The 27,131-nt window shown below is 44.4% G+C and overlaps 2 protein-coding genes across 12 annotated transcripts in view; both read left to right on the top strand.

The window, feature by feature from the left end:
* Positions 1 to 18,841, top strand: part of Kif23 (kinesin family member 23) — a 31,095-nt gene extending 12,254 nt beyond the window's left edge. For 2 of the 11 annotated variants that reach the window (XM_052763089.1, XM_052763080.1), the window contains 17 exons: positions 1,903 to 1,944; positions 3,260 to 3,372; positions 3,527 to 3,648; positions 5,280 to 5,382; positions 8,537 to 8,616; positions 8,704 to 8,823; positions 9,157 to 9,283; positions 9,610 to 9,768; positions 10,555 to 10,712; positions 11,108 to 11,281; positions 11,459 to 11,638; positions 12,063 to 12,374; positions 15,236 to 15,463; positions 16,583 to 16,665; positions 16,850 to 16,931; positions 17,534 to 17,604; positions 18,449 to 18,841. In XM_052763089.1, the coding sequence (XP_052619049.1) occupies positions 1,903 to 1,944; positions 3,260 to 3,372; positions 3,527 to 3,648; positions 5,280 to 5,382; positions 8,537 to 8,616; positions 8,704 to 8,823; positions 9,157 to 9,283; positions 9,610 to 9,768; positions 10,555 to 10,712; positions 11,108 to 11,281; positions 11,459 to 11,638; positions 12,063 to 12,374; positions 15,236 to 15,463; positions 16,583 to 16,665; positions 16,850 to 16,931; positions 17,534 to 17,604; positions 18,449 to 18,464 (2,170 nt within the window). In that variant the 3' untranslated portion in view covers positions 18,465 to 18,841. The remainder of the gene's footprint in view (positions 1 to 1,902; positions 1,945 to 3,259; positions 3,373 to 3,526; positions 3,649 to 5,279; positions 5,383 to 8,536; positions 8,617 to 8,703; positions 8,824 to 9,156; positions 9,284 to 9,609; positions 9,769 to 10,554; positions 10,713 to 11,107; positions 11,282 to 11,458; positions 11,639 to 12,062; positions 12,375 to 15,235; positions 15,464 to 16,582; positions 16,666 to 16,849; positions 16,932 to 17,533; positions 17,605 to 18,448) is intronic. The other 9 variants (XM_052763106.1, XM_052763098.1, XM_052763138.1 and 6 more) reach the window with 8 other exon arrangements.
* Positions 18,842 to 22,411: 3,570 nt separating this feature from the next.
* On the top strand, positions 22,412 to 23,921 carry Rplp1 (ribosomal protein lateral stalk subunit P1). The gene is made up of 3 exons (XM_052729186.1): positions 22,412 to 22,602; positions 23,040 to 23,114; positions 23,677 to 23,921. Exons 1-3 carry the CDS (start codon positions 22,531 to 22,533, stop codon positions 23,872 to 23,874), a joined length of 345 nt encoding a protein of 114 aa, XP_052585146.1. The 5' UTR covers positions 22,412 to 22,530; the 3' UTR covers positions 23,875 to 23,921.
* Positions 23,922 to 27,131: the final 3,210 nt, after the last annotated feature.

The raw sequence follows: 27,131 nt of genomic DNA, 5'->3' as shown, positions 1-27,131 counted from the left end.
GAGGCAGAGGCAGGCAGATCTCTGTGAGTTCGAGGACAAATATCAATTTTATAGACAGTGTTGGGGGCATCTTTTAACACCCTGATAGTGCTGGGGGTTTTGCAGCCTCTTTACCTGTCTGTGTCTTGGTGATCTCTATAGAGTTGGTCCTTGTCTGTGCAAGTAATTCTTAGCTCATCCATTGCGGATTAGTGTAAAGCCACATTGCATTGTCATTCTGTGAGAGGTAAGTGCTACTCCTTAGATATCTGTGGGTCTTGACTTAGAGAATCTGAAGACCAGTTACCATGTAGCTTTACAGAAGTACCTCTCTTTGTGCCAGGGTTGATTCACAGATCTTGTGTCTGATGAATGGTACAGTGTTCTTGAGTGGGTGGTTTTGTTCTTTAGCTAAAGGCTGGTCTTACATACTGTGTTTCATTGCAGCCAATTAAAACATAAATAATATGAAGACCTTTGTCTTACATATAACATTTGTGTATATGTGTAAAGGGACATTACTGTGGAAAACATTAAACTGAGAACAGACTGATGTCCTCTTATGTCAGTATGTTCACTAATATGAAAAGTGCATGACTGGTTGAACCCTAACTTAATTTCTATGACTTGCTTAATGGCATTTCCAACAGGAATTCTGCTTGAAACATGATTTTGTAAAATAACTATAAAGTTGCTAGGTGAATTAAATCTGAAGGTCTTGGGTCTTGCTTCACTCAGCTGTTCTTCAGAGGAGAGCTGCTTTGGTTTGGAGGCAGTGTTACTGCACTGCACTGCTGGCCTCCAGTTCCATGCGATCCTCCCGTGTCAGGTCTCAGCGCTGGGTTAGCAGTGTGCCCCGCCACGCCCAGCCTCAAACGCAAACTGTAGAAAGGGGCTTCCTTTTGGGGTTACCTGTCTGGCTTGGGAATGTTGGAACGAAAAGAGAAGTACCTGGGTTAAGTTATAGAGAGGAAGAAGAGTGTGGTCTTGGCAATGCCTTTTATATTAAATTACTTTCCCACTCGAGCACATATTTTCATGTGTGTTTTAAACTGTCCTTTGTTGCAATTCCAGTTTTGTGTGTACTAGTTTTATCTAAACTTTTGTGAAGTCAGTCATTGCTACCAATTAACTGCACCCCCTTTTGATTTTTGTTTGTTTGTTTGTTTGTTTGGTTTTTGAGACAGGGTTTCTCTGTAGCTTAGGAGCCTATCTTGGTACTCTGTAGACCAGGCTGGCCTTGAACTCACAGAGATCCACCTGTCTCTGCTGGGATTAAAGGCGTACTCTACCACCGCCCAGCTTTTTTTTTTTTTTTTTTTCCAACACAGGGTTTCTCTGTGTAGCCCTGGCTGTCCTAGAACTCACAGAGATCCACCCAGCTCTGTCTCCCAAGTGCTGGGATTAAAAGTGTGCTCCACCACCGCCTAGCAATTTCCTTTTTTTTTTTTTAAAGTTAGTCTCACCATGTAGACCAGGCTATCCTTGAACTCACAGAAATCCACCAGGCTCTGCCTCCCAAGTGCTGGGATTAAGAGCATGCTTCACCATGCCCAACACTACTAATTATTTTTATGTCTCTTTTGTTTGCAATTTGTTTGGCTTTTCTAAGTGATATTGTTTCAACTGATACTGTCTGGTTTTATTTAGTCATGCAAAGGAAACAGCCAGAGTGCCTTCCTGGGGTATCTTTCGAGTGCACTTAGAAGGGAGCCTATTTAGCACTGATTGTGGATTTAATGTGAGGATGGTGTTAGCTCTCCTTTTCTGAGGGATTAATTTTTATTAGTTTTTGATGCAGTGAAAGAGTCTGGCAAGTAGAGGGTTTTGAAATCTCCATCATCACTGTCACTGGTCTAGACGGAAACGTTGCTGCAGGATGGCTACTCTAGAACAGTAATGTCTGCCTTATTCCTTTGGTAGGTGGAACGGCTGCAGTACACCTATGAGGAACCCAGAGTCTGTGTATGTGATGATATTGACTCTTCTTACGGAGAAGGGTGTAGTTAACACTAGTGGGGGGCATATTTAGCATGTTTGTAAGTAGTTTGCTTTTCTTTGGCAGTGGGCAGGCTGCTACCTCTAAACCCTCCTTTCTTTTAGAAAGTCTCCCCTTCATTATCAGTGATGCTGACTGGTAAATGTCCCCATCCTCACCAGTCACAAAACAGAGAGGGGCTGATGAGACGGCTCAGCAGGTAAAGGCTTGCCGCCAAGCCTGACAACCCGAGTCCCATCCCTGGAACCCACAGGTAGAAGGGAAGAACTGACTTGTAAGTCGTCCTCTGACCTCCACACATGCAATTCCAGATAAATAAAATTAATTAAAACATGGGGCTGGAGAGATGGCTCAGTGGTTAAGAGCACTGGCTGCTCTTCCAGAGGACCCGTGTTTGGTTCTCAGCACCTACGTGGTGGCTCACAATTATCTGTAACTTCAGTTCCAGGAGATCCAATGCCCTCTTCTAGTTTCTGTGAGTGCTAGCCACACATGTGGTGCACAGATTTACATATAAGCAAAACACCCATACATGTAAAATAAAAGCATTTTTTTTAAAAAAAAATTAACTAAAACAGAACATGCAAGCACCCTTACCTAATCTTAACTGACTGCAAACTAAAACTTACCAAGCCACTTTGCAGGGGTGGTCACTCTGGGCATATACTAAATCCTTTCTGAGTTCTTCTTCTGCATTGCTTTGAAGGTCAGGGCCAGTTGAATATGCTGGTCTTTTAAATGAGGAAAGCGCTAGATTGTGTTGAGTAGCCTGTGCTGCATACGATGGTGCTATAGTACTGTTGCAGTCTAATTGTCTGTTGTTTTGTGTGCTTTTTAGGGTGGCTTAGAGCAAACTTTAAAACCTAAATTGGTTCCTGCTTTATAACTAATCTTGACTGTATAATCATGTCTTGGTTTTTAAGTCTACCATTTCTTTGGGGATCTTATGTAACTTCATGTCCATTAAAGAAAGGATGTCATGGGAGCATGCTTGTTGGGTCTCACTATGTGGTGCCTTTATCATAACACTGCAAGGAGGCCCTCATCGGGTGCCAGCACTTCACTCAGGGACTCTCCAGCTTTTAGAACCATGGGATAAACTGGACAAAAGCTGGGCATGTGCTCAGTGGTGGGGCTCTTGGCTAGCATGCATGAGCTTGAGTTCTGTCAGCGGTGTTGAGGTGAAGGGGGATGTTGTGTTGCTGGACACTTGAACCTCAGTCTTCAAGGAGGACAGTTGTATCTCCTTTAGGAAACTAACCATTTCTTTCTTTCCCATAGACTCCCGCAATCCAAAATACTCCGAGAAGATAAGAACCACAATATGTATGTTGCAGGATGTACAGAAGTAGAAGTGAAATCTACAGAAGAGGCTTTTGAAGTTTTTTGGAGAGGTTAGAAATAACTAGGATTTGAAGAACGTCAACTGATGGTTTTAACCTTCAGAGTAGTTGCTGTAATTTAATAGTAGTCCTTTGGGATTAATTGGAAAGCAGGTATAATAATGGCTGAGTTCAGGTGTAATCAATGACTTCTCTGTCGTCATAGGTCAGAAAAAGAGACGTATTGCTAACACCCATTTGAACAGAGAATCTAGCCGTTCACATAGCGTGTTCAGCATTAAACTCGTCCAGGCTCCCCTGGATGCCGATGGAGACAATGTCTTACAGGTAATGTTTGACTGTGAATCTTGTCTTTTCTAATTCAGCCCCAAGGTTTTGGAAGATGACCTAAATTAGGGGCTACCATGGTGATGCAGATTACTCTAGAGTTAATAGCTGTATAGCCAATGACTTATTTTTTTTTTATTTTTATTTTTTTAATGTCGATAGTGCTGTTTCTGGGCTCTGCCTATTGAGTGATCCTAGTGCATAGCATGTGTGGCACACGCAGTTTGCTGTGTTGTGAAAAGGGTCTGCAGAGTTTTAAACATCTGTAAGAATGTGTTGCATTGTTTTAGGTGTTGTTTTGCCTTGTGAGACAGGGTCTCATGTAATGAGCCCAGGATGACCCTGAACGTTTGTTGGTTTGTTTTCTCCTTTATTTCTGAGATCATAGTGTAACTACATCATTTCTCCCTTCCCTTTCTTCTCCCCAAACCCTCCTCTAAGACTTCCCCTTGCTAGTTTTCAAATCCATGGCCTCTTTTGTTTGTTTCTTGTCTCACTATCTAGGCAAGGCTGGCCCCAGACCGATAGGGGTCCACCTGCCTCAGTCTCCCAACAGCCAGCATTAAAGGCACATGCTATACCATATCTGGCTTTGTTTTTGTTTTTTGCTATAGACTCTAACTGTGTAGCCTGGAGCTCAGAAATTTTCTGCCTCAGCCTCCCCTGCTAAGACTAAAGTCTTGTTTCACTGATTGTGACTTTAACCGTTTAATGTGGCCATGTCCAGACTGGCAGGAAAGTGCTGAGGTTCACTAGTATTTGAATTCTGATTCCTACCTATTCTCCTTTGTCTCACCTGACTATAAGAGAGCCTTCTCATAAGGTTGTGAGAATTAAGAGAAGCCGGGTGAAGTTTCTTGGCCACTGCTTGGATTATAGTCAGTACTCAATAAATGTTAGTTAGAAAATGGCCACAGACAATTCTTCCCCTAATTTCCTGTAAATTACTGTTCTGGTGCTAGGGATGTGAATTACTGCTAATAGCATAATGCCATTTAGGTGCTTCTTGACTTTCATTTCTTTTCTTAAAGCTTTATTTGTATATGATGTGTATGAGTGTTTTGCCTGCATGTGTGTCTGTGCACCACAGTATGGGAGCCTGGTGTTTGTGGAGGCCAGATGAAGACATCAGATCCCCTGGAGTTACAGGCTGCCACGTGGGTGTAGTTGGCGCCTCTCTCTGCAAGAGCAGCCAGTGCTCTTAACCATTGAGCATCTGTCCACCCTGACTTTCATTTCTTTGTATAAGTTAGAGGACTCTTAAATTATTAATGTTATTTTAAATAGGCTTTCTTTTTTGTGTGTGCATATGTGTGTGTGTGTGTGTGTGTGTGTGTGTGTTTTTGAAGAGGAGCTCAATACTCGAACTCCTGGAATACTAAATACCTGGTGATAGCAAAATGGAACAGACTCCCTGTTCTCAAGGAATCTAATGTCTGCTCTGAGGCAGCAGACAAGTATTCAGTGTTATGAGCTTTTAAACAAACTCTCATGTATCATCTTCCTCTGCCATTCTGGGCATTTGTATTGCATACATACAGTGTCCAACAAGACTTAATACCATGTTAACTGGATCTTAATATTGTAGTACATTATAACTTAGCTTAGATTGTTGGCTTTATCCCTTGCAGGAAAAAGAACAAATTACCTTAAGCCAGTTGTCTCTGGTAGATCTTGCTGGAAGTGAAAGAACCAACCGGACTAAAGCAGAAGGGAACAGGTTACGTGAAGCTGGTGAGTGCAGTGCTGTACTTTTGTTTGTTTTTTGGTTTTTTTCGAGACAGGGTTTCTCTGTGTAGTTTTGGTGCCTGTCCTGAATCTCACTCTGTAGACCAGGCTGGCCTCGAACTCACAGAGATCCGCCTGCCTCTGCCTCCCGAGTGCTGGGATTAAAGGCGTGCGCCACCACTGCCTGGATGCAGTGCTGTACTTATTTATGGTTATAACTCTCAACAGCTTGTAATGACAGTTTGTATTTATTAATGGGTGGTTTCTGCTTAATCAGTGAAATAATACTGACTATTACACTTAGCCTTTAAATCTGCTATTTTTTTAAAAAAAATATTAACATTTTATTTGCGTGTGTATACACCTTAGAGTGTGCATAAAAGTCAGAAGGTAACTTTCCAGGCACTTGTGGTTATCCTGCCTCAGCCTTCTGAGTGTTGGTATTTCAGGCATGTATCATTATATCTAGCTAAATGATGTGTCTGATAGCCTTGATGGAGTTAGGAGGTCTTAGTGTTCCAAGATGAACAGTTTTAAACACTTGGGAGTCTAATCGAGATCTGAATTTTTAGAGGTGTTAAGGTTAATATATTAGCTATGTCTTGGCTCAGAAATCCAAATAAGATAAGTCAGAAAAAGAAAGCATGATGACTAAGAAATCCTATTGAGATGTAGAGGGACATAGTTTGCTGGCTTCTAAGACTCTTGACTGTTAGAAACATGTCCCTAACATGTTTCTAACATAGGAGGGACTTCTGTCCTTTCCCCACTATAGACTGAAATGGTCACTTGGGATATGACTGGCCTCCTGTGTATGAGGTTCCTAAGTTCAGTATCCAGCATCACCTCCCCTAAAAAAAGAAAGGAAGCAAGCCAAATTAATGAGTTTGTCTATGCCAGGATTTAGGGTTTGGAAAAAACTGTTCACTGTTCTATTGCTGTGAAGAGACACTAACACCCAGGCAACTTATCAAAAGAAGTACTTAGCTGGGGGCTTGATTACAGTTTCAGGGGGTTGGTCCATGACCATCACAGCAGGGGGAAAGGCAACAGGAGGCATGGTGCTGGAGCAATGGCTGAGTGCTTATTGTAGAGTAGCTGTGGACCAGCTGATTCACAACCATGAGGCGGAGAGAGAGTGCATGCCACTGGGAATGGCCACACCTCCTGTTCCTTCCCAAATAGTTCTACCAATTGGAGACCAAGCAGTCAAACATGAGCCTATGGGGCCATTCTCATTCAAACCACCAGAAAATTGTCATGTATTTCCAGGCTAGAGAGATGGCTCAGCAGTTAAGCCTTCTTGGTGCATCAGGTGTGGTGGTGCACACCTCTAATCGCAGCACCTGGGAGGCAGAAGCAGGCGGGTTTCTGTGAGTTTAAGATCAACCTGGTCTATAAAGCAAGTTCTAGGACAGCCAGGGCTGTTATACAGAGAAACCTTGTCTTGAAAAACCAAAAAACTAAAGAGTACTTGTTCCTCTTCCAGATGACTTGAGTTCACATTTTTTAATATCCACATTACAGCTGGGCGGTGGTGGTGCACGCCTTTAATCCCAGCACTCGGGAGGCAGAGGCAGAGGCGGATCTTTGTCAGTTCTAGGCCAGCATGGTCTACAGAGCCGAGATCCAGGAAAGGCACAAAGCTACACAGAGAAACCCTGTCTGGAAAAACAAAACAAAACAAACAAACAAACAAAACAAAACAAAAAATCCACATTACAGCTTACAACTGTCTGTAACTCCAGTTCCAGGGGATCCTATATGCTCTTCCTGCCTTTGTGAGCACCAAACACATGAAGTATATTTACATATATGCAGGCAAAACACTCAAAGAATAAAAATAAACAAAGCTTAAAAAGAGATTCTCGGAGCCGGGCGGTGGTGGCGCACGCCTTTAATCCCAGCACTCGGGAGGCAGAGCCAGGCGGATCTCTGTGAGTTCGAGGCCAGCCTGGTCTCTACAGCGCGAGATCCAGGAAAGGCGCAAAGCTACACAGAGAAACCCTGTCTCGAAAAACCAAAAAAAAAAAAAAAAAAAAAAAAAGAGATTCTCGGGGCTGGAGAGATGGCTCAGCAGTTAAGAGCACAGGCTGCTCTTCCTGAGGTCCTGAGTTCAATTCCCAGCACTCACATCTTGGCTCACAACCGTCTGTAGTGAGATCTGGTGCCCTCTTCTGGCCTGCAGGCATACATGCAGGCAGAACACTGAATAAATAAATCTTAAAAAAAAAAAAAAAAAAAGAGAGAGATTCTCTCTTTTTTTTTTTTTTAGAAGAGTAATATTGTATTTGGGGGATCTTTTTAATGGGGTCCCTGAAAGATGGTTATTGAAGCTGTTAAGTGTTTTCTCTTTGGGGGTCCCGCCACATAGCTCCCAAATAAATTACATACACGGAGGCTTATTCTTACTTATAAATGCCAGGCTTTAACTTGGCTTGTTTCTAGCCAGCTTTTCTTAACTTAAAATTATCCTGTCACCCTTATGCCTCTGGGCTTTTCCCATTCTCTTACTTCTGTAAATCTTACTCTTACTCTGTGGCTGGCTGTCTAGCTGACCCCTGATGTCCTCCTTTTCTTGCTCCTGAATCTCTCCTCTCCCAGATTTCTCCTTTTATTAATTCTTTCTGCCTGCCAGCCCCACTCATCCTTTCTCCTGTTTGCTATTGGCCATTCAGTTCTTTATTAGACCATCAGATGTTTTAGACAGACACAGTAACACAGCTTCACAGAGTTAAACAAATGCAACATAAACAAAAGTAACACACCTTAAAATAATATTCTACAACAATTAATTAATTAATTAATTAGTTAATACTGTTGAAAGCATAGTGGGACCATACATGGACAGCTCTTGAACTTGAGCCATGAAAATCTATTTCTCAAGAGTTGAAGTTTTTTTAAAGTTTTATATATTTATTATGTATACAGTATTCTGCCTGCATGCATCCCTGCAGGCCAGAAGAGGGCACCAGATCTCATTACAGCTGGTTGTGAGCCACCATGTGTTTGCTGGGAATTGAACTCGGGACCTTTGGAAGAACAGCCAGTGCTCTTAACCTCTGAGCCATCTCTCCAGCCTGAAGTTGAAGTTTTATAGTTATATGGATGAATTACATTTGCTGTTTTCAAATGTTCTCTGTATCTGACTTCCTCTCAGGTAACATTAATCAGTCACTAATGACGCTAAGAACATGCATGGAAGTCCTGAGAGAGAACCAGACATATGGAACTAACAAGGTACACAACAGCCTTCATCAACCACTTTGTGGTTTTAATCATGCATTTTAATTGTCTAATGTGCTTAGCTTTTGAATGTCTTTATAGATGGTTCCATATCGAGATTCAAAGCTAACTCATCTGTTCAAGAACTACTTCGATGGGGAAGGGAAGGTGCGGATGATCGTGTGTGTGAATCCAAAGGCTGAAGACTATGAAGAAAGCTTGGTAATTTAAGCATATTTGTCCTGTACAGTTGGGTTTCTCTAGGGAAAACAGCTACTTGAAGAATGGCATACCTTTAATCCCAGCACTTGGAGACAGAGACAGGCAGATCTCTCTGTGAGTTCAAGGCCAGCCTGGTCTACAGAGCTAGTTCCAGGACAGGCTCCAAAGCTACAGAGAGAAACCCTGTCTTGGGAGAAGAAAAAAAAAAAAAAAGAATGGCAAACTGCACATTTTGTAGATTGATATAGGCTCACTGGATATGCAAACGAATTCTTTAGCCATCTGTGAAGGAGGACTTGGGGATGCTTTTATAGACTCTGCTTTGTATTTTAGCAAGTCATGAGATTTGCTGAAGTAACCCAAGAAGTTGAAGTAGCGAGACCAGTAGACAAGGTGATATGTGGCTTGACACCAGGGAGACGATACAGAAACCTGCCTCGGGGCGGCCCAGTTGGAGATGGTATGATTTCCTGTTATATTATTATTCATTTGCTTGTCTTTCTGTCAACTTTAAAAAAATCTATTTATACCCTTCTTAACAACCAAATGAAAGAAATTTCAAACTAAAATATAAGGTTTGCTTGGTTGTATGTTTTGTCTAATTTTTGAGAAATTCCATGACTAAAGTAGGGCGTAGTGAAGCATACCTGTAACTCTAGCACTGAGTAAGCTGAGGCAAAAAAAAAAAAAAAAAAAAAATTAAAATTCTGTTGTTACTGGTTCAGGGGTTCTGCTCACAGTATCAGACTTGCTGAAGCTCTTTCATAATTGTTAAACTCCACACAGAACCTTTGGTGACTGAGATGACTCTACAGAGCTTCCCACCACTGCCTCCATGGAGACTTCTGGATATCAACGATGAGGAGACCCTTCCAAAGCTGATTGAAACGTTGGAGAAACGGCATCACCTACGCCAACTAATGACTGAGGAGCTTAACAAACAATGTAAGGGCAGAGCTGCTTACAGCTGCTGTGACTTCAGAGGTAGAAACAGGTCTTAGTGACTCCATCTAGTGAGCCTCCTCTTTAAGGAAGACTTGTTTCTGGGCTTTGTAGTGGTCTCAAGGTGTTTAATTTGAATGGAAAGGTTTTGTTTTCCTCAACAGCTCTATTTTACTTTTATTTTTAAAGAATATAGGAAGAAAAAAGTGGGTGTCTCCCCATCTATGTTTATTTTTAATAGTGATGGACACAAGATGGTATTTTGTAGTTTTCCCGTTTGCAAGTTATTTATACTTTTTAATTGTTTGTACTTCTAGACGGTGTAGGGAAAAGTGAAATAATGTTTGAAAATGTGTAGAACAGTTGAACAAGTCTGGTCCATGGAAGTGACTGTTTCCGTGAGTGACCAAGTAGTGTGCCAGGGTCTTCAGCCCAGGCCCAGCTGATCTCAAATACAGGATTATTTCTGTTTTTGCATTTGTAAGCAAACTTTAAGTGTTAGGGAAAGGTTACTAACTACTTCTGTGAACATCTCTTATAGATTTGAGAATCAAACTCCTGATTTCTTTCCAAACTTGTTTTAATCGTTTTCATTTTTTGGTATTGAACCCAGGGCCTCATGAATGTTCAGAGTAGACACGTACAAGCAGCTGCATTCCCAGCCTTTCTTATGTACAGTTGCCATAGGGGGTTTTGCTGGAGTGCTGCATTCTGCTGAGTGTCTGCCAATGAAAGCTGGTTTTATTTTGTATCTGTATTAAACAGCATAATCCGTCTGCTTTGTTTCAGGTATGACTTTCAAAGCCTTATTAAAAGAATTTGACAATTCTCTTTCAAATAAAGAAAACTACACTCAGGAAAAACTAAATGAAAAAGAAAAATTGATTTCAGGACAGAAATCAGAAATAGAACGACTGGAGAAGAAAAACAAAACTCTGGAGTATAAGGTTCATGGTCACATTTTCACCTGTGTACTGGCCATTCCGCACTTCTCTCACAACAGTTAACGTGCCTGTCACTGCTGTGCGGGATGAGGGGGGAAGAGACTCTAGTCTTTTCATCTTAGGAGTGGAGCTTAGCTTGAGGAGATGCAGGCACCCGGCTTGTGAGGGGCTTGTTGTGTAACTTATTTCTGGATATCTCTCTCTCTCTCTCTCTCTCTCTCTCTCTCTCTCTCTCTCTCTCTCTCTCTCCTCCCTCCCTCTCTCCCTCTGTGTGTGTGTGTGTGTGTGTGTGTGTGTGTGTGTGTGTGTGTGTGTGTGTGTGAGCAATTGAAGGACTATTGTACAGTTAGGTGGGATGTTTGCACAGCAGATGCTAAGCAGGGTGGTCTCCTTTGCAGATTGAGATTTTGGAGAAAACAACCACGATCTATGAAGAAGATAAGCGCAATCTGCAGCAGGAGCTTGAGAGCCAGAATCAGAAGCTTCAGCGGCAGCTTTCTGACAAGCGCAGATTAGAAGCCAGGTTGCAAGGCATGGTGACAGAAACGACGATGAAATGGCAGAAGGAGTGTGTGAGTGTTCCTCTAGGTTAAATATTTTGCATTTCTGTGCTTGTGGCAGAGCTTTGGTGGTGTCTGTTAATCTCTGGAAGAAGTAGAGAACTGTCATTTTCCAGGAATAAAGTGGGTGGTGCGGTGTGCTTATGCAGAGAGATAAAGTAGACTGTAACTTGCTGTTGATGCCTGTAGGATCGTCGGGTAGCAGCCACCCAGCTGGAGATGCAGAATAAACTCTGGGTCAAAGATGAAAAGCTCAAACAGCTGAAGGCCATTGTGACTGAACCTAAACCTGAGAAGCCAGAGAGACCCTCCCGGGAGCGGGACCGGGAGAAAATCATTCAGAGATCCGTCTCTCCTTCGCCTGTGCCTGTAAGTGTTTGCAGCTGTGTGTAGCTTAGTGCCAGAGAAAAGTTTGTCCATTTAGAGGAGTGTTTCTCTGTGAGAGTTGTTTTGTTTCATGCCGTATTTTTTTTAAGCTTCTATTTTTAAAATTTAGCACAAAGGGGCAGAGCATAGCGGCGCATGCCCTTTAATCCCAGCATTTGGGAGGGAGGTTTAGACCGGTAGATCTCTGTGAGTTTGAGGCCAGCCTGGTCTACACAGAGTTCCAGACCAACCAGGGCTACATAGTGAGTCCCTGTCTCAAAAACAATAAAAGCATATGACAAAAATTTTAATGACTGCAAATAGTTTCTTGCAATGTTAAATCTTCATGTAGTAGAAATGTAGAAAAGTAATATTGTTTCTCTCAGTTTTTCAGTCTTATTCATTAATTTTTCTCCAATTTTTCTAGCTTTCTAGTAACAATATTGCTCAGATTTCCAACGGCCAGCAACTCATGAGCCAGCCACAGCTACACAGGCGCTCTAACTCTTGCAGCAGCATTTCTGTAGCTTCCTGTATTTCGGAGTGGGAGCAGAAACTGTCTCCGTTCAGCACACCTGTCCATGTCACCTCTCTTGCAAGGCATAGGCAGCAGGAGCCAGGACAAAGTAAAACGTGTATCGTGTCAGACAGAAGGCGGGGCATGTACTGGACGGAAGGCAGGGAGATGGTCCCTACATTCAGCAGTGAGATAGGCCTAGAAGACGACCGTTGCCGCAGGGTTCGTGCCAGCATTCTTTAAAGCATTGTAGTGGTAGAATTAGCTCCTTTGCTCTTTGTAACTTGGTTCCAAAAGTTCGAGGGAAAGCTGGGTAGACTCCAAAATGAAGAAGCTCTGATTTTTCTGTTAAAGACTGAGCTACCCTGAAATTGAGGCTGAGCTCTTGATGTGAGAAAGCAGAATCATGTGCCCGTGAGCTCGGAATGCCAGCCAGCATGGTGCCCCGAGAGTAGGCTGCTCGCCTGAACAAGGGGCGTTGCACAGAATCTAGGAGCATGAGTGTCTTGCTTCCTTGATCCCCCCCTTGTTTTTTCCTTTCTCCTCCTGCTCCTTTTCCCCCCTTGTTGCTGGGGACAGAGCCTAGGGTTTCGACATTATAAGACACTGAGCTCTATCACTGAGCCATAATCCCCCCAACACAAACATGAATGTAGAAGCCTACACTTTTTCTCTTTTGGTTCCCCTTCCCCAAATTTAATTTTTTTCTTGCTGTTTTTTTTGGGGGGGATAATAAGTTTTTCATTTTGAAAGTTTAATGGGTTAGAGACTCTCCTGCCTCTGTCAGAGTCATTGTTATTTTATGCAATCTTTTATCTTCTGAGGCACTCCAAAGTAAGTCACAGATGCCATGACACTCAACAAAAGAGCATTTCCTGTGTAACCACCATCTTTTGTAAACACCGTCTTTACCCCTTTGAAGGAAGACAGCATATCCTATGTGGAGAGTCTCTCACTATCCTGCCTGTCCCAGTAATAGCCTTTCCTTTCAACCCATGCTGCTGTCCAGATGCATGCACTGCATGTGGCCATCACAAATCTTTCATCGCTTTAATATAAAATATGCTTCCTCCTGTTTGATTTCTGTGACCTGAACTGTTTGAAGCTACTGACAGCCTTCACATCCTAAAATTTTAATCTTGAGGCCTTACAAGGCCTTCAAGGGTGATTAACTAAACCTAATTCATGTTTTCTTCAATATTAAGATTAAAATTTCCTTTGAAGTTGAATAAATAATCACACCAATACTGTGAATTAGATATTCAATAAAATCTTAACTGCTCTTTTAAAATTGTTCTTTTAAGTAAAATGATCTTGCAGTAAATACTTTAAGATCCTCTTACATGCCCGGTGGTGGACGCCTTTAATCTCAGTAGGGAGTCAGAGGCAGGCGGATCTCTGTGAGTTTGAGGCCAGCCTGGTCCACAGAGTGAGTTCCAGGACAGCCAGGGCTGTTACACAGAGAAACCCTGTCTCAAAAACCAAAAAGATCCTCTTACATGATTTAGACTGTAGATAAATGCCCTGCAATCTGATTACTAATGATGGTGACCAGTCTTGGGTTCTTATAAGGCAACAGACAATTCTATAGTCTCAAGTTCTTGCTTTGCAAATTTTACTTTTAGGGAGCAGATCATGGTGAATGGTCTTTGTGATCACCTCTAGTAAATCCTCCTCTTCTGTGTCAGACTCCAACCTGCTGGGAGGTCTGTTTACACCTGCCAGCAGTAAGGGAATGCCTGACTTGACTGTGACGGTCAGGGGGATGTACTAAGACACAGACTTTAACTTTCTTGAAATCCAAATCTCTTTAGAAGTGCAGCAGAAAAGTTCCCATGCGGTTAGTTATCTCTGTGTCCATACTCATTGGTCAGAAATTATCAGGTGGACCAAGTTTACATTTTGGTGAGGAAAGAATTTCAAAGTCGTCATGACTGCTAATCGATTCTCTGCAGTCTGTCTCCTTTTCAGAGTTAGATCTGAATGTATTATGCTGTAAATGTGTTCAAGGAAGCTCTTCTGCCAAGTGCTAGATCCTAAGAGCTAGGCTTTCTTGAATTCAACATCAGTCAGACCATTTTCAGAATGGAAGGGTCTCTGCCTGCCTGGACGCTCAGTGTCTTCAGTGGCAAGTTGTGGTGACTGTTGGTAGAACTGTCGTTAGAGCTGCCCTGAGCTGGTTTCCTGTAACTGAACAACTGAACCAGAATCCTCATTTGGCTAGGTAGGAAGGGCTCTGCCTGTAGACTCTCATTTATTTTCAGTTTCATAAACAGGAGACGCTCACAGTTGTTTATGTGCTACTATATCATGTATATGAAATACGTTTTCTTGAGTTGAATGTGCTGTTTAATTTGGCACCCATGGCATCTGACTGGAAAACAACTAGATTTTATTATATGATACAAGCTGATTTCATACTACAGTCTTTGCCTCTTGGAGCTTTTAAGAGACATTTGGAGGAAAAAAAATGTTGGTATATTTGAAGCTTTGTGGAATTGTGTTTTGAGATATAAAAATCCTTACTGCAAGTGCTCAGAAGTACTTAACACTGTTCAGGCATGCTGCACATGAAGTTCCTGTGTTCTTCAGGGTTTTGCTAAGCCAGAGCTTCAACAGCTTGTAGTCTTTTGGTCTGGCTGTATATGGAGGAGTGTTTTCTATTTAGATGCCTCAGACATACTTTAGTGTTGTATTGATCCTGCTGATACCTTTAACCAACCTGCTAATCTATGTATTACTTCACAAAGCAGGTATAAGAATTAGTTTTTGATCAAGAATGCAAAATGTATTATTTTTTCCTCAACTAGCCATAAACACGAAGATCTAGAGTCACCACAAATTTATCTTTTGCCTTTTGTTGAAATGGAAGCTCCCATATGACCATTCTCTCTAGATACTGTTGTCTAAAGATGTCTGTTGGTTCTGTTTGGCTAAGAGAACATGAGATGACTTACACGTTTAGCTTGGGCAGGATGATTCTGTTGTTGTGAATTTGCATTGTAAACTGCTGCACTTCTAACAGTACCTCAAAGTAATCCTGGGTTGTGCTTGTTTCTCAATTCCTCTTCCAACCTGATCAGAACACACCAATTCCTGTACGACACAGAAGGTCCCGCTCTGCAGGGAGCAGATGGGTAGATCATAAGCCTGCCTCTAATGTGCAAACTGAGACAGTCATGCAGCCACATGTCCCTCACGCCATCACAGTGTCTGTTGCAAATGAAAAGGCACTAGCTAAGTGTGAGAAGTACATGCTGACCCACCAGGAACTAGCCTCCGATGGGGAGATTCAGACTAAAGTAATTAAGGTAAAAACAAGTCTTCACAAAAGAATACCAGTGAAAAGTCTTTGCCCTGCTATCCCTTGATGAGATCTAGAACATACATGGGGTGTTGGGTGGAACTTTTGTTTTAGCAGAAAATTAATGTATTACTTAGATTGTGAATCTGCTGGGTCTGGATCTGCTTAAATAGGTCTAGAGTCTTGGGGTTGTTAGTACTCCAGATCCATGATGAACTTTAGTCACTACATATTTAGCTAAAACTTAGCTTCAAAAGTAAACCCAGAGCCATATGGACAACTTGATTGAACTTGGGAGGCCAAGGCAGGTGGGTCACCAGTTTGAGCCCATCCTGGAGCACATAGTTGTCTTGAAAACCCAGACAGCAACAGAAAGCAAGCATAACAACCATCTTCTGCTTTGCTATTATTTCAAGATAAAATGTTTGTGTTAAAACTTGTCCTATGCCAGGCGGTGGTAGCACTCACCTTTAATTCCAGCACTCAGGAGGCAGAGGCAGGTGGTTCAAGGCCAGCTTGGTCTACAGAGTGAGTTCCAGGACAGTCAGGGTGACACAGATGAAATGCCCCCCTCCAAAAAAAAAAACCCCAAAAAACAAACAAAAATGTGTCCTGTGGTCAGGCATGGTGGCACTTGCAGGAGGATCTCAGTTAACAGTCTCAAAGTAAATAACGCACAAAATCTGGGAACATTACTCAGTACTGAGCTACCCAGTCTGTCTTGGAAAGAATGAGACTTTCTGGTCATGTACCAGTGGGAAAAGTTGGGGCGGGGAGGAGACAATGACAGGGGCGGGGAGTCGTTTCAAGTTGAGAGGACAGTTCTAATTCAGACTGCTGCCACCAGAAGGACAGCAGCACCTTAAATGTAGAGCTGCCTCTGCTGGGTTAATTTAGCTTTTAAATTTATAGATGCAATAAAATATTTTCCCTGTAGCTAGGAATGTTACTGGTTATCTTGTGCTAGACTCCTGTTAGTGAGAGGTGGACTGAGGTTTCTGAAGCATTTGATCAATAGATTCAGTAGCCCAAGGGTCTTTTGGGCTTATGGGTGAGAGTTTCAGATATGCCTGCCTGTCGGTTGGATGTATCAAAGTGTAACAGTGACCTTTTCTCTTGGATTTAGGGTGATGTTTTTAAGACCAGAGGTGGTGGACAATCTGTTCAGTTTACTGATATAGAGACTTTAAAACAAGAGTCGCCGACTGGGTGAGTTGGTCACAAATCTCTCTCTAAAGGGCTGTTTCGTAGTCTCTTGTTCTTAGGAACAGAATACCCTGTGAGGTTTATCATTAATTCTCCGCAGGGGTGTAGGTGGCTTCTCCCCCTTCTAATGTTTTCCGTTCTTCTTAGATGCAAAAATGATTGTTGCATCATGTTTCCCCTTTTTCAGTAGTCGAAAACGAAGATCGTCCACAGTAGCACCTGCCCAACCAGATGGTACAGAGTCTGAATGGACCGATGTAGAAACAAGGGTAGGGGTAAAATTAAATACTTGCTTGCTAAAATTAGCTGCATAGTGCTGTAGCACTTTGTGCTCTTTGAACTTGCTAAGGCAGGACCACATACTGCCCATGCAGCCTGGAGACCTGTAACTAACATTCTGGTAGGGCACTTGCATACTAGAAGTCCTCTGTGTATGTGCACATGCGTGCGTGCGTATGTGTATGGGGGGGACGAGGGGTCAAGAGTGGATCCGGAAGTATTGCTCCAGATTAACAAAACTCATAGCAGATGGACTAACCCACAGCAGTGCCCAGTGCTCCCTGTGACTATTACCTCTGAGGAAAGGCTCCTAAGGGAGGAATCAGGCAAGGCCTGGCCACCAGCGTCTTCAGGACTCCCCTCTCTCCATCCTTATCTAAGATGCAAAAGATACCTGGGCACTCTCCCAGGCCCTTCTTGCTCTTGTTGCCTGTGCAGAAATGGATCGTAAGTGTGTGACTAGTGGTTTAACCTAGGTGTCTTCGCTGAACTAGAGCAGTGTTGGATGTCATCGCAGTAGAGCCCATCTACATGGACGTCTGCTTCTGGATCGTTGGAGCTGACCTTTCCCTGTTCTGTCACTTTCCTCTAGTGTTCCGTTGCTGTTGAGATGAGAGCAGGATCTCAGCTGGGCCCCGGATATCAGCACCATGCACAACCCAAGTGAGCACCACAGCCAGCCCTGCTGTGTCCTCCCTCCCTCCCTCCCTCTCCCAGGCTTTCTTTCCATCACCACTGCTACTCTAGCTGCGCCTCACTCTGCTTTACCTGGGCCCTGCTGACAATGTGTGGTCGGCCTTTGTAGTGCCGAGCTCTCCAGAGTGCTGTAAAAGCTGCTGGAGGAGGTGTCAGCAGATTGGTGGCTTTGGCTCATACTTGGCCACTTCTCAATCTTTGAGGCTGAGCTGAGAGCACCTGGGAAGAGGTGAAGGGGGCGTGTCTTTCTCTATTAAGTACGACAAAGAATATAATACACAAAACTGTTGAATACTAGCTGCCTTTGGGATCATAGACAAGGCTTTGCTCTCAGCTAAGGTCTCTGAATTCTTTGCACTTCTGCAGGATGACTCAGACACTGGGGATGACAGTGTTGTGTCTGTCACTCTTACCTCATGGACCTCATGGCTTTGGAACAGGGGTACATGTTCTATAGATAGGTGAAGCCGAATGCCAGAATTCATGTTGAAGGAAGCACACATTTGCTCTTCTGTTAAATCCACACTAGGGAGCTAGCCTATTTTTCCATATTTCATAAAACCAATGTTTATACATCTCACTCTACATTTTTAACCTTGGGTTAGTTCCTTGGGTAATTTGGAAGGTGGCTGCAGTGGGCTAAGAACAGGGGAGCTGCCTCCTGTTATATTCTGTACGTTACTTGCTTGCTCCAAGGGCTTGAATTTTCTTCTGATAAAAGGAATTCTCACAATGTTCCTAAAGAATCATTTGTCGTGACTGTGTTGCTAAGTGCAGAATTCAATTTTAAATGCTGCTTTTTGTGTTTTAGGCGCAAGAAGCCTTGACTTGACAGCTCTGGTAGCAGAAGAATGTTTCTGGTTGAGTTGGTGATTTCTCCAAAGCTGTGCCAGACACCGTGTCTGAGTCATCCTGCAGAAGAATGTATCTAGATCACATCGTATTTTTTATTGTGACTTTTCCAACTGTTCTGAATATTTTCTAAGGTTTTATAAAAAAAAAAACAAAAAACAAAATGCTGCTATTGATTAGCTGCAAAAAAATGCACTTTAGACATATTTAACAATTAAGACTTTCAAAATAAAGATGGTGACTGGCCAATGGTAAAGCCATTTTAGGAAGGTGTTTAGAATTCTGTATGTATATATTCACTTTCTGCTTTTATATATGCCAAAAGAATTGAAATAAAAAGCACTAAGAAGCACAGAGTTGTAGAGTGGACATTCACTCAGCATGCTCCCAAGCACCTACAGTATCTTGTTTATCTGGTACTCGGTATTCGTGGGATACAATAAGGGAGAGCACTAGAGAATAGAAACTTGGCTGTGTTGTATGAGCGAGAGATGTTGAGACCATGATTGGAAAAAGCACAGGGACAAATAGCCAAACTAATGGAAACACATGAACTATGAACCAATAGCTGAGGAGCCCCCATGGAACTGGATCAGGCCCTCTGGATAAGTAAGACAGTCTATTATTAGCTTGAACTGTTTGGGAGGCCCCCAGGCAGTGGGACTGGGACCTGTCCTTAGTGCATGAGCTGGCTTTTTGGAGCCTGGGGCCTATGCTGGGACCCTTTGCTCAGCCTGGGTGAAGGGAGGAGGGGACTGGACCTGCCTCGACCAAATCTACCAGGCTGAGCTGACTCCCCAGGGGAGTCCTTGCCCTAGAGGAGATGGGAAGGGGGGGGGGTGGATTGAGGGGAGGGCGGGGGCAGGGGGAGGAGGGAGGACAGGGGAATCCGTGGTTGATATGTAAAATTAAATATAAAATTTAAAAAATATAAAAAGAAACTTGGCTGTGAATGAATGAACTTTATGGGGTATGAAACAGACTAAGATATTGCTCATGGACCCCAAAGTCAGCTTATAAAGCCAAGTCCAACATCAAAATACCATGTTTGTCCTATCTTAATACATGAGCTTTGCTGGACACTTCTTAGCTCCTAATGGCTAATTTGGTTGAAAACCAGCTTTGATTTCTATAACTCAGGCATTCCTCTGAGGGAATGTGCTCACTGTCAAAGCCTTGCATGGAAGGAAGCCAGATTTAACAGGACTTTTCTGTGTGCTCCATCACTCAGAGTGCAGTTTTCTTTATACCGCAGAGACTTGTGTTGCAGTTGGCCCCTCGTGCATACTCTAGAGTGTTGAGGGTAGAGACAATGGTGAGAAGTGCTGGTTGTCGGCTGTGCACACACCCAGCTTGAACTAGATTTTTGTAAATGTGTTCTTTTGCCATTCTCACTAGCAACTCTCAGAACTGATAGACATGAAATAGGATCTCATTGATTTAATGAGTATTTCCTGATTGTGAGTTTGGTTTCTCAAATACAAGAGCCTTTGCAATAAAACTACTTAGTAAGTGTTGGGGTGTGTAAGACTGTATCCTTTGCAACTTGGAACTTTGGATCTTCCTGCCCATGACTTTTTTTTATGGCACCTTTATTTATGATGCCAGGGATGGATTTCATGTCCTTAGCATGCAAGGAATACATTCTACCCTCCCATCTCCCCCGCCCCCAAACACACACACAGGGTTTCTCTGTGTAGTTTTGGTGCCTGGCCTGGATCTCACTCTGTAGACCAGGCTGGCTTCAAACTCACAGAGATCCACCTGGCTCTGCCTCCCAAGTGCTGGGATTAAAGGCGTGCACCACCGCCCCACTCCCCATCCTTTGGTAGAGCTTTGTTTTGAAGCACCCACGCATGCTCCTACTTTGGATCTCGACTTTCTGCCCACATTACCAGGTTCTCAATAGCATGAGAGTCTGCCTACTAGCTCTGGTAGTCTGTGCATCTATTTGCATTGCCAATAACACTTGAAAGAATTCCTCTAGGGCCAGGTGTGGTGGTGCAAGTGCTAATCCCAGGACTAAGCAGGTTGAGACAAGGATTACCACAAATTCAAGGCCAGCGGCCTGGGTTGTATAGTAAGGTTATATAATAAGGGGGCTGAGATGTAGTTGAGTGGGTAGACTGCTTGCATAGGGTACACCAGGCTCTGGAACTGATCCCTAGCATTGCATGAACAGTCTGTAATGAACCTTCACCCAGGTGAAGGCAGGAAGATCCTACATTCCTGGTTATCCTCAGCTACATAGCAAGGTCAAGATTAGCTGGGAAAAATGACACCCTGTTAGTTTTTTGTTTTAAAGATTTGAGGCAAGCTTGTCAAATTCCACTGAGATCATGAATAGACTTATGGTTGGAACTATATAATTTGGGGAGAATTATCCACTGAAGGTCTTATCTGTGAAAACTATATTGCTCCACTTAGGTTCCTCTTGATAACTGCTTCATAGCTTGTTTGTGGTGCTGAAATCGGAATTATATGAACTTTAAAGCAACATCACACGTTGAAGGTGTTTTTTGGTAAACCACTTGCCTAGTATTCATGAGGTTCTGATTTCAAGTCCCTAGCTCTGAAAAACAAACGCCACCTTTAGACAAACTGTCCAAGAGCTCCACAACCTGATGGGTATTTTGAGTTTTTAAGTTTTTGTTTGTGTGTACGAGCAGTCTTGGGGTTCCTATTGCTGTGATAAAGCGCCATGCACTCACGCAAAAGCAAAGGAAGACATTCATGTCTGTTCCCCACTTTCAAAGAATGTTTAAGTTTTTTTTTTTCTCTATTAAGATATTTGTTTTGGGCTGGGCGGTGGTGGCGCAAGCCTTTTAACCCCAGCACTACCAGAGGCAGGTGGATCTCAGCGAGTTCGAGGACAGCCTGGTCTACAGCGTGAGTTCCAGGATAGGCAGGGCTGTTTTACAGAGAAACCCTGTCTCGAAATAAAGGTATTTGCTTTGAATGTTTGCTCCTTATCGCGTTATGAAAGTTACTCTCCTAGTTTTCTAGGAGTCTATGTGATTAGTTGCCAAATTTCATCACGTGGTCCCTCCTCCCTTCTGTGTTTATTTTTCCCACCATATTTTATATGATCCTTTTAAAAATAGTGCTTTCTTTTATGTGTATGTGAGCATGTCTGCTCTGGTTGGCCAGGATCCGATTCCCTGGACCGAGTTTTGGGGTGGCAGAATCGAACTCGGGTTCTCTGGAAGAGCAGTAAAATGGCTTAACCTCCGAGGCACCTCTGTGCTTTCTTAATGTAATGAATGACTTTAGAGTTTTCTTGAGATGACGTGTCCTGTTTAACCTCGATTCACTGCATTTGATATACAACTCCAGACCCTTTATGGTATTTACCTTCTCATCTGACTCTGGGCTAAGCGCGCGCGCGCGCCAGGTGCGGGGGTGGGGCCGGCCACGTGACCGTGAGGGCTTCAGTCAGCTCCTGACTTCTTTCAGACAGTGTGCCCAAGCCGCGGAGCGCTCCTGCTAATTAAAGCAGGGGACAGGCCGGGCGGCGGTGGTGCACGCCTTTCATCCCAGCACTCGGGAGGCAGAGCCAAGCGGATCTCAGTGAGTTCGAGGCCAACCTGTTCTAAAGAGATCTAGAACAGGCACCAAAACTACACGGAGAAACCCTGTCTTGAAAAAAACCAAACCAAAACAAAAAACCAAACCAAAGCAAAAAAAAGCAAGGGACAGAACCAGTGCGTTTTCCTCAGATAACTTTCCTCTTAGCTAAACCGTAAAGTTTAGCACTTCCAACGCTCGCAAGCCGTCCCACGCCGGCCAAACCGGAAGCCGAGCGCGCAACTCCGGAACTGCGTTCTGCAGGCACCGCCTCTCGTTTTTGGCTCTGCCCCTTCCGCTCGGAGCCGGGCATCGATTGGTCGACACGGCCCCCATAAGAGGCTGCGCGCAGGCGCGTGTGGCCCTTTCCTCAGCTGCCGCCAAGGTGCTCGGTTCTTCCGAGGAAGCTAAGGCCGCGTTGGGGTGAGGCCCTCACTTCATCCGGCGACTAGCACCGTGCCGGCAGTCCGCAACATGGCCTCCGTCTCCGAGCTCGCCTGCATCTACTCCGCCCTCATCCTGCACGACGACGAGGTGACGGTCACGGTGAGTGCGCGGCGTGGGGAGCCGCGGGGCGGCCACGTGTGGTGCTGGCGGGGACCAGGCACTCGGTTGGCCGACTCGCCGCCTTCTCGGATATTCGATGCCTTGGAGGCCCTTGGCGCGCACGCGCTCTCCTACTCTCGCGATCCAATAGCCGTGAACGGCGGTCGTGAGCGCGCTTGTGTTTGCCAGAGGTCAAATGCTAGAGAGGATTATCGTTCTACTTGCTTTTAGGACTCGAACTCGTGTCGTCAGGCTTAGGAGGCAATCGCACTAGTCCCCCGAGCCTTCATACCTGGCCGATGTCTTTTATAAGACTAAGATTCATGAGCTGCCCTTAGAAAGCCCGAATTGGCAACTTCTGGAACTGTATAGGCGACTTCTGGGACTTGGTTTTAACCGTATTCTGATCGCTCTGATGGATTGGCTTTGTATTCCAGGAGGACAAGATCAATGCCCTCATTAAAGCAGCTGGTGTCAATGTTGAACCTTTCTGGCCTGGCTTGTTTGCAAAGGTAAGAGTTGGGGAAGTCTTGCTAATGTACTGTTTCCACCGCCCCTCTTGGATTTTGTACCTTAGTTTGTACTTAATGGTGTAGCTTTTCTATCAGTCCCCGGTTTCTAACAGATTAAAAACTTTAACCGTGTTACTCCAAGAAAAATCTTTTATGTGTTCTAGTACATATTTTGTAGAAATTGAGTTTAGTGGCCTCTTAAGTTTGGGCATTTGAAACAAACAGGATTCTTGTAGAATAGAAAGCTACGTAGGTTCTGTACAAATTGCTTTATTTCTAGGAGGTCAGCCAACTGAAGGGGCTGGGTTCAAAGAGTTTAGAAATTTGGAAAATCTGCCCATTCTCTTGGGTTACTTAGAACAAATTTTCCCACTATGAGAGGAAATTCATGTACTTTGAAAACAGCAACCAAATACAGGCCCACCTTTAACTCTGAATATCAATTTTGCTTGTGTATTGACTGGTCCTGTGCATTGGTCTGGTCTCGAAAAAGCCAAACAGAACAAGTCATTGGAACATAAAGGGCAGGAGTGAAAGCTTTATTTGTCCGTTTGTGTTGCAGGCCCTGGCCAATGTCAACATTGGGAGTCTCATCTGCAACGTAGGGGCTGGTGGGCCTGCTCCAGCAGCTGGAGCCGCACCAGCAGGCGGTCCTGCCCCCTCTACTGCTGCTGCCCCAGCTGAGGAGAAGAAAGTGGAAGCAAAGAAGGAAGAATCTGAGGAGTCTGATGACGACATGGGCTTTGGTCTTTTTGACTAAACCTCTTTTGTTAACATGTCCAATAAAAAGATGAACCTGTAAGGTGACTGGTTTCAGTTGTATGCCCCAGGCATAGCTTCTTGAGGGTTGGGTGATGGTGGCAGGTCTCTAAGATGTCAGGGTGGGAGGATCGATCCTGAGTTCAAGGCCAGCATGAGTTGCTTGTCTGGACTAGCCTGGGTCAGTTATTCTGTAGCCCTAAGAACTCAGCACTGGTTTAGTGCCGGCCATTTGAAAATGAACAAAACTAACCGCTAACTCTTACAATACTGTCCAAGATGGCAAAGCAAATCTGCGTCTCACAGCCTGTTTCTGTACAGGTGGTGCACTTAACAGTTCTGGGGTGGGTCTGAGTAGAAGCTGCTTGTGTTTAGTGACCACCCTGGCTCCTGGAGTTACCAGTAAGATTCCATTTCCACTGATGTTTACCTTCAATATTTGATTTCTATGATACTGTCCACTTGGCATGAACAGGTCAGTAAACTTGGTCATCATGGCTTGCTGACTCAACTGTATTCATAGAGTGCATCTGCTTTTGGCTCCTAGGGGCAACAGGCTGGAACTTTCCTTACTCAGGCTTGACTTGTCTCTTGGGATGGTTCAGCATGCATGTGCCTGTTTCTACTGCTGTTTAAAACTACCCTTTGTTTTCTCTGAAACAGCTATAAGGTAGGTTCCAGCCTGTTGCCCTTAAGAACCAAACACAGCTGCATTATTTTAGTTTCTCTTTGTGACTTACGGCTGGCTTTGAACACAGACTGGCCTGCCTGTCTGGCGTGCTGGGACTAGAGTGCACAGCCACACCTGCCCTTAAAAGTGCCTTCTATAGAAGAATAAGCAGGAGCTGAAAGTTCAAGCATGCAGCAAGGCCTGGTATTTGACTTGCAGTTTCATATGGAGTGTTAAATCCTTAGGACTAGAATCTGAGACTGAACTAACAAAAGTTGAATGAGAAGCCTTGATTTTCTTTTCAGTTACAAGCAGCTTTTCTCATCTGCAGGCAAGCCTGGATGTTTGTGGTTTTAGTGGTGATGAAATTCAGAACTAGGATATATAGGCCCAGTGGTAAAGAATGCACTAGTATGTTTGCGACTGTGGGTTTCCACAAGTTGGATAATTACATAGCATAGCAGGATATAGGCTGCTCAGTCCAATAATTCTGGGCCACAGTTTGATAGATTGCACCTGTACTTTGCACTTGTATATTTTGGGGTGTTGTAATGTCCAACTAAGACCCTTGGACTTGTAGTTGATGTAACATTGCCTTCTCCAGGTGGCTCTTTGAGACAGGGTCTTAACTGTATAGCCTTGGCTAGTCTGGAACTTGCTCTGTAGACCAGGCTGGCCTCTTGGACAGGTGCCCTGGTTAGTTCTCACTGTAATCCCAGCGTTTAGAGGCAGAGCTAGGATGATCAAGGAGGATTCCAGGCTGTAATCAAACAACCCAGTGAGTTTGAGTCTCCAGAGCTGAGAGATGCAAACCTGTCTGGCACTGAAGCGCTGGGATCCAAGGTGGAGAGGGGCTAGGCTTAGGGAAGCAGGACTGCAAGGGTTTTCTAGGTTGGGAAATAATATGTAGAGTGGTCACCTCACCCTTGGAAAAGAGGGTGGAATGCCAGGATCAGCAGTGTGCAGCCAAGGCAGCAGGCAGGACTCAGCTTGGCCTTTCCCCGCTGCTGGCTTAGAGGCTCCGCAAAGGGTGTTAGGAAGAAGGGCCATCAAGAAGGTGGTGACCAGAGAATGACATCCATGGGAGATAATAGGATACCATGGAGATGGAGACTCAAGATCTGTGGTGCTACTAGGGACAAAGCTGTTGAGGTTGAAGGCATAAGGGCTGTCCTGTGCTGTATCAGCACATTGTCCAGAAAATGAGATGAGGATTTACACAGGCTCTATATATGTCACTGTTAAAGTGTTAAAAGAGCTACATACAGTGTTTTTGTGGATGAGAACTGTTGAGTTTGACAAACTAAAAACCAATGGCTTTAAGTTTATGATCTGGGATTGCAGAGGTGCTATCTGGTTTATACTGTGCTGGGGATCAAACCCAGGGCTTTGGATGTACTAGACAAGTGCTGTACCAAATGAGCTCTGTCCTCGAGCCCTGCCTCACAACTCTTGGAAGACAACCATTAACTAAACCTATGAGGTATTGTTTGTCTGCCTCTGACTTCATACTGCCTACTCTGAACTGACCACTGCTCTCCTTAATGTGTAGGTCATTGTTGGCCTTCAGTATGTAGTTATCAGAGTTCAGTTCTACTTTTACTACAAATTGCGGTTCAGAGACCCAGCATCAATGGAATGACAGCCATAACTGGGGACCCATGTGCCCTTCCTGCCTCATCCATTCACCTAGCTGGTATGCCCGGGACAGGTGTCCGTCATTTAGGTTCCAAGGCTGGTACCAAGTCTGGCTTCAGAATTCCTTCCCGCACGCTCAGTTCAGCAGTTCTAACTCCAGGTGTCAGAAGCCATACCACCCACGAGGCGTCTGGGAAGGTTCTCCAGGAGATGCTGGAGCCGAGCTGTGGTGGATGATGAATGTGCTCTTAAAATATGCAGAGGCGAGCCGGGCGGTAGTGACGCACGCCTTCAATCCCAGCACTCGGGAGGCAGAGCCAGGCGGATCTCTGTGAGTTCGAGGACAGCCTGGGCTACAGAGTGAGTTCCAGGAAAGGCGCAAAACTACACAGAGAAACCCTGTCTCGGGGGGGGGGGGGGGGGGGGGGGGGGGGGGGCAGAGGCGTGGCGCTCAGACACTTGCAAACTTCCTTTGGGACACGGGTCTCCAGAGCCCAAGGTGACCTCCTGTGCACATCCCAGGATTTGGGAGAAGTTGCCCGGAAAGTTCAATCCTGATGAGCTAGGTTGGCTGGCTGCAGTGGCTATGGCGCATGCGCTCCGGAGCTCTACGCTGGTCGAGAAGGGGGCGGGGCTAGTCGAGAGTAGTCAAGTCGCTTCTCAACGACTATGAGGCCTGCGAACCGCTAGGGGCGCGCGTGGGTCCTGAGGGTTCCCCGCATGCCTGTCAGGGCTGAGCGTCAGTAGCCACCATACAGAAGGGGTTTTTGCTGTCTTGCTTTGCATGAGATACACACATATTCATTAAGCAGTAGGAGCGGGACAGGACACAGTTCTCAACCAGAAATAATGATCCGAGTTTGTGCTGTGAGGGGTGGTGAGCAACAGTACCCTGGAGGTTTCTGGGTGATAGCCCGAACTCCGTCTTTCTGTCTGTGCCGGCGTCTTGG

Source organism: Peromyscus californicus, unplaced genomic scaffold (assembly GCF_007827085.1).
Source record: "Peromyscus californicus insignis strain IS unplaced genomic scaffold, ASM782708v3 Scaffold_11__1_contigs__length_118956290, whole genome shotgun sequence".
NCBI lineage: Eukaryota > Metazoa > Chordata > Mammalia > Rodentia > Cricetidae > Peromyscus > Peromyscus californicus.
The sequence above is the reverse complement of the archived record's forward strand: the minus strand, read 5'-3'. Positions and strand labels throughout refer to the sequence as shown.